Below are 5,893 nucleotides of genomic sequence, written 5' to 3' on the forward strand. Positions count from 1 at the left end.
TAGCCACGCTTGCTTATTTATTTCTTTAACTTCCAATTTACTAATTTAATTATTTAATTTCTTTCGATATTTTTTTTTTTATTTCTTTGACCACACTGTATGGGGGGAGAGTTAACGTAGACACGGGTCTTAAACCTCTTATTTAAACTTTTAATTTAATAAAAGTACAAGAGTCTCCGCGCTCGGCCCCCTGTTACTTTCATAAATATTATTATTTAATTAAAAATTTTTTATATTGAAAGCAACTTTCTCATTTATTTTCGTCGAGTCACGGGTAATCGGCACGGGTGTCAGCTATCACTGAACTTGCAACTTGTTTTAACTTATCGCGAAAAAATAAATTATCAAGTCTTACCCTGCCTAACGGTTACACGTTTCCCTCCGTTTCTCTTTCCCTTTTTCGGCTTCCTTTCGCCTTTCACACCTACGGCTTCCTCTCTCCTCGGAGTCGAGATTATTAGCCCTTTCGGCGAGGCTGACGGGCTGAACCGTCGACCGCGGAAAGCGGGGACAGTTGTGCCCGGATGCAGTTCTTTTAACAGACACCTCTCTCTTCACAATTTACACTTCTAATTTCTACTGCTTCTATGTTTCACGTTTTTAAGATAATGATATTAATTACTTAAGACTTTCTATCACTTCACTCTTTAGTTTTCTACCAGAACTCGCTTCTATTTTATATTCACTTAGATCGATTGCATTTCCATCTAAGTTTTAGCTACTAAACATTTACTATTAATGACTATGTACCGCACTCTTTCGCGTTCCACATCTATCTAATTTGAATATTCTCCACACCCGGTTCGTTGGAGTCGCGGTTTTCCCCTTCCCTTGCTTCAATTTTGATTTTAGTCGTTTACCGTTTACATTTTCTCTTATTCGGTTATATACTTCGTAACCTTCCTAGCGCTAAATATTTTGCCCCCCCCCCCGTCTGCCTTCACCTTCCGTAGCCGTTAGTCACGGAGTGTATCGCACGTCCTCTCTATTTTCTTTTTTCCTTTTTCGACTTGTTTGTTCCATGGGTTATTTCCCTTCCAGTTAACCTTATGCGTTCTTGCCGAAAATATCGCCAGGAGCCATAAAAACGGTTGTTTCAAACAGAGTACGTTACCATTTGCTGAAAATCAGTTCTACTCTCTTCCCTCCGTTTCTTACAACATTCCTTCTGCTTACCCTTAATTTTTATTTTAACTTCAATTTTAATCCCTATACTTTCAAGCTTTATGTTCTTACTTTATAATTTCATGATCAACTCGTTTCTAGTTTCCTGGCTCCACCTCGTTTACATTTTAATTTCGCATTTCCAACTTACTTTTATTTTATTTTTATGGGGTCGTTCGCCCCCCCTTTACCTCGTCTGTTCTCGCCATTTGATTTTCCCTTCTCGCATTATTATTTAAACATTTACTCGCTTACTCATTTAACCAGTTAGTTTCCTATTTCTTTTCTCATTTCCCGCCGGTTTATCTCGTTTATCGTCCCTACTTTTGGATCTTGCACCGCTTTTTTGAATACCTAAATATATATATATACCAATATACCTTTTATATGTTTCTATTTTTATTTTTCTTTTTTCCTTTTTCATATCTCTTGTCTTCCGACAATTGAACCTTCATCTTTCCTTACTACCTCTTGCCTGCATTTTTATTACAGAACTCCTCCCAGCGATCGTGGGGTTTCCTCTGCCCTCCCCCCCACCCCGGGAGAAACCTTTGTGTTCTTTTTCTTTTTCTTACTGATTTTCTTATTGATTTCTGCCTTTTTCTATCATCTGGAATCGGCAAATTTCTTTAAGACTCCTATAGCTTCCTTTATCCACTATTATTGTAATTTTATTTTTTATGCAATTTCTTGATTTTAATTTTCGAAAAATCTCTTTCCCCAGATCCCCTACTCGATTTTATGTTCTATACCGGTCGTGAAGGTCCGTCGGTCCTCGCACGTCCCTGGGAGCAAGTTTTTCGTGCTCCTTTTGTTATAACTTTTTTCGTTCACCTTTCCTTCTTATGAACTTCTAACCCCTTATTCCTTGGTCCTTTTCCATCTTTTCCCCTCTAGCTTTTCTTTACTTTTCCAATTTTCCCCTTACTTTATTAATATAAAAATTTTTTCTCTTTTCAGGATTTTGAAAGTTCAATTCTTGGAATATCTGGATCCCTAGGTCCTTAATTCAACTATGCAATTTCGTTGTTCGCGGAGGTCCTCCGGCCCTTCTACGCCCTTGGGAGCTGTTTTTTGGTGCTCCTTTTGTTATAAATTTTTCCCTGAAAACATTTTACCTTACAAAATTCGGGCCCTTAGTTCCTTTGACTCTCTCCTATGTATTCCCCCTAGAGTTTTTTCTTTTTTCTTCTTATTTATTGCTTTCCATTTTTTAGTAACTTATCGGGGCTCCTATTTTGACACTATTTTGAGTTTTCTATTCTATTTCCTGTACTTCTTACGCTTTTAATTCCTTACGCCTTATATTTAATCACTTATTACTAAATTATTACTAACTTATTTCATTTTATTTCATCCGGGGACATTTCTCACCGAGAAAGGCGGTCGGTAGTATATACTGCGTATGGCTCTCTATTCCGTATACGAGGCTCACTCAGTCTCGTTTTCTCCCCTTTCTCAGTTGCCTGACCGAATTTTCCCCCCATTTTTGGGGATCGACGGGTATACCTGCTCCCTCGGGAAAAGGGAAGAGGCTTATAATTACGCACATCGGGTCAGCAGACGGGTTTGTACCAGGGGCCCTCCTTTGCTTCGAGGCGAAAAAAAACGGGCGATTACCACGAGGAGATGAATGGGGACACATTTTTTACATGGTTCCAAAAAATTGTGCCCATGCTGCCACATGGAGCAGTCATCGTGATGGATAACGCCCCTTATCACAGCGTCAAGAAGGAGAAATATCCTACATTGAGCTGGAAAAGGAGCGATATCATCGCGTGGCTGGAGGGTAAGGGGGAAACGGTGGATCCACGGTACATCAAGCTTCGCTTAATGGACCTTGTGCAAAAGCACAAAGAACCGAGCAACAATTATATTGTTGATGCATTTGCAAATGAGAATGGACGTACCGTCCTACGTCTTCCCCCTTACCACTGCGAATTAAATCCAATAGAGTTGGCATGGGCACAAATGAAAGATTTCATAAGGGCGCGAAATACATCTTACAAATTGGCAGATGTCCGCCAATTTGTAGATGCAGCCGTAGAAAATGTGTCCCCCCAAAATTGGCGAAATTTCATCTCCCACACGCTGAAGGAGGAAAGGAGGCTCTACGAACTTGATCATGTTACTGATTCAGTGTTAGAGGGAAGCCCCGAGTGGTCGAATTCGTCTGATGACTCGGACATCGGTGTGAGTCAAATATAAGTTGTAACGGTTGCGTTTTCCTTCGCGAGCGTTAGTCGTGGAAGGAAGGAGTTCTGTCCTCTCCTGGATTTGCTCAGCGGCCAGGGTCGGCGGAGAGGACAGCGGGTGAAATAATCGGAGACCCTTTTAGAATAAGTATATGTTTATTGCCGGCGGCGACTCGCCCCGGGTAGTGCTGACGGTTCCCGGCTGGCGGGCCCCGGTGCGACGGCTGGCTGTAATTAGCACGAAGAAACGGCACGTTATTCTAAACTTAACTTATCTTAAACCTAATACGCGCGGAAAATACGGCGGAACGCGGAGCGAGCAGGATTCGCTTATACGGCGGTAACGCGGAGCGAGCAGGATTCGCTAATACGGCGGTAACGCGGAGCGAGCAGGATTCGCTATTACGGCGGAAACGCGAAGCGAGCAGGATTCGCTAATACGGCGGTAACGCGGAGCGAGCAGGATTCGCTATTACGGCGGAAACGCGAAGCGAGCAGGATTCGCTAATACGGCGGTAACGCGGAGCGAGCAGGATTCGCTATTACGGCGGAAACGCGAGCGAGCAGGATTCGCTATTACGGCGGGAACGCGAAGCGAGCAGGATTCGCTATTTTTGCGCGGCGGTAACGCGAGCGAGCGGGATTCGCTATTACGGCGGGAACGCGAAGCGAGCGGGATTCGCTATTTTGTGCGGCGGTAACGCGAGCGAGCAGGATTCGCTATTACGGCGGGAACGCGAAGCGAACGGGATTCGCTATTACGACGGGAACGCGAATCGAGCAGGGTTCGCTAATTTTGTACGGCGCGATGCGAAGGATTCCTCGGATTCCGTATCTACGGGTGGTCGGTAGGAACCACCGCGGCTCGGCGAGATTCTAGTGGACTGGTGTTTCCTCGCTGGCGGCCGAGCGCACGGTGGCCGCGAATCCACTCCGACTCCGGACCGACGGGACGCCCCACTCGTCGTCCCCAAATCAGATCGCGGTGGGGGGTCGCTCGCACCCGGACCCCAGATAGCACAGAGACGTCTTAAAGACGTCTTAAAGACGTCTGTCGATGGACATTCAGACGTCTTAAAGACGTCTTGAATGTCCTACGAACGTCTTCCGAACGTCTTGTGAACGTCTCTGGAACGTCTTTGTTATAAAACTGTACGTCTTAAAGACGTCTTTAAAACGTCTGTTAGACGTCTTTAAAACGTCTGTCAGACGCCTTTAAAACGTCTGTTAGACGTCTTTAAGACGTCTTTAAAACGTCTGTCAGACGTCTTTAAGACGTCTCGAAACAAAGGTCTTTAAGACGTTCATAAATTTTAGTAAAATGCAATTAAAGAGGGATTAAATAGGGATTAATTAGGGATTGGGAGAGAAAAATTTTTAAAGAAAAACGAGTTCAAAGTATATTCATTTTATTATCAAGCTCAAACAAATAATACTACATAAAGTTAAACTTAAAATTAAACACACTTAAACAAATAATACTATTTAAAGATAAACTTAAAATTAACATTAAACAAATTAAACGAATAATACAACATAAACTTAATATCAATCAATTAGTTTATTTGATCCCCTCGAAATCGAAATCGAAATCGAAATCGAAATCGAAATCGAAATCGAAATCGAAATCGAAATCGAAATCGAAATCGAAATCGAAATCGAAATCGAAATCGAAATCGAAATCGAAATCGAAATCGAAATCAAAATCAAAATCAAAATCAAAACAAAACTTAAAATTTCTTTTGTATGGCATTCTTTCGGTCGGCCGCCCTCTTCAACCATAGTTGAATGGCTACTTCGGTGTCTCGCCGATTGCCGTTTATTTTCGCCCTTTCTGCAGCACCTTGAATAAGAGTTTCTTTTTTTAGTGATTTGCATATGTGTTTGGGATTGGCTGCGCGTGGCGTCAGATCTCGAACGCGAGATCCACCGCGCCGCCCCGCTATTGGCAGGTGCTATTGTCGCCGCGAGATCGACGGTCGATCGACGACGAGTCGTGCCATAGGCTGCCACCGCCGGATCGATTATCGACGCCGCTATTAGAATTCTAATTGGCCCGGGTTCAAATTCCGCCAAATCATCATTCCGGCGGTGATAGAAACCGCTCGCGACTCGTCGACGATCAGATCGTTTGTTCATCTCTCAACGTCAACATCGCGAAATAGTTCTCAAATCGTTAAATAGTAGCTCAGACGTCGCGCGTCGTGGGACCGGTCTAGCTATATCATTTCGGTTTCGGGATTCTCCTCAGCTCAGCGGAGAATAATCATAAACTCTCTCGGTTTCACACATTTATTGTAACCTGAAGTCCAACCGGTGGGCTTCACATTGTACATATTCCTTGTAAATTTACTCAGTGTAAGTGACGGCCGTTCGACGGTAGAATAAAGTGCTAGTCCCGTACAGCATAATTTATTTTCCGTCCCAATCCGTAACATTGGTCCTTCGAGCCGGATTCAGTGCTGCAGTCCACTGAAAAGTGAACAGTTAATACTTCGTGACCTTAGTGTAAGTTTGAATTCGTGAACCAAACA

At 43.2% G+C, this 5,893-nt stretch overlaps 1 protein-coding gene across 1 annotated transcript; it reads left to right on the forward strand.

The window, feature by feature from the left end:
- The first annotated feature begins 2,793 nt into the window (after positions 1–2,793).
- LOC143363275 (uncharacterized) lies at positions 2,794–3,372 on the forward strand. The gene has a single exon (XM_076803886.1). It carries the CDS (start codon positions 2,794–2,796, stop codon positions 3,370–3,372), a length of 579 nt encoding a protein of 192 aa, XP_076660001.1.
- The last annotated feature ends 2,521 nt before the right edge of the window (positions 3,373–5,893 follow it).

This window comes from Halictus rubicundus, unplaced genomic scaffold (assembly GCF_050948215.1).
Source record: "Halictus rubicundus isolate RS-2024b unplaced genomic scaffold, iyHalRubi1_principal scaffold0029, whole genome shotgun sequence".
NCBI lineage: Eukaryota > Metazoa > Arthropoda > Insecta > Hymenoptera > Halictidae > Halictus > Halictus rubicundus.

Coding starts and splice junctions, on each gene's coding strand:
- LOC143363275 (XM_076803886.1), top strand. CDS start 2,794: ATGAATGGGGACACATTTTTTACATGGTTCCAAAAAATTGTGCCCATG.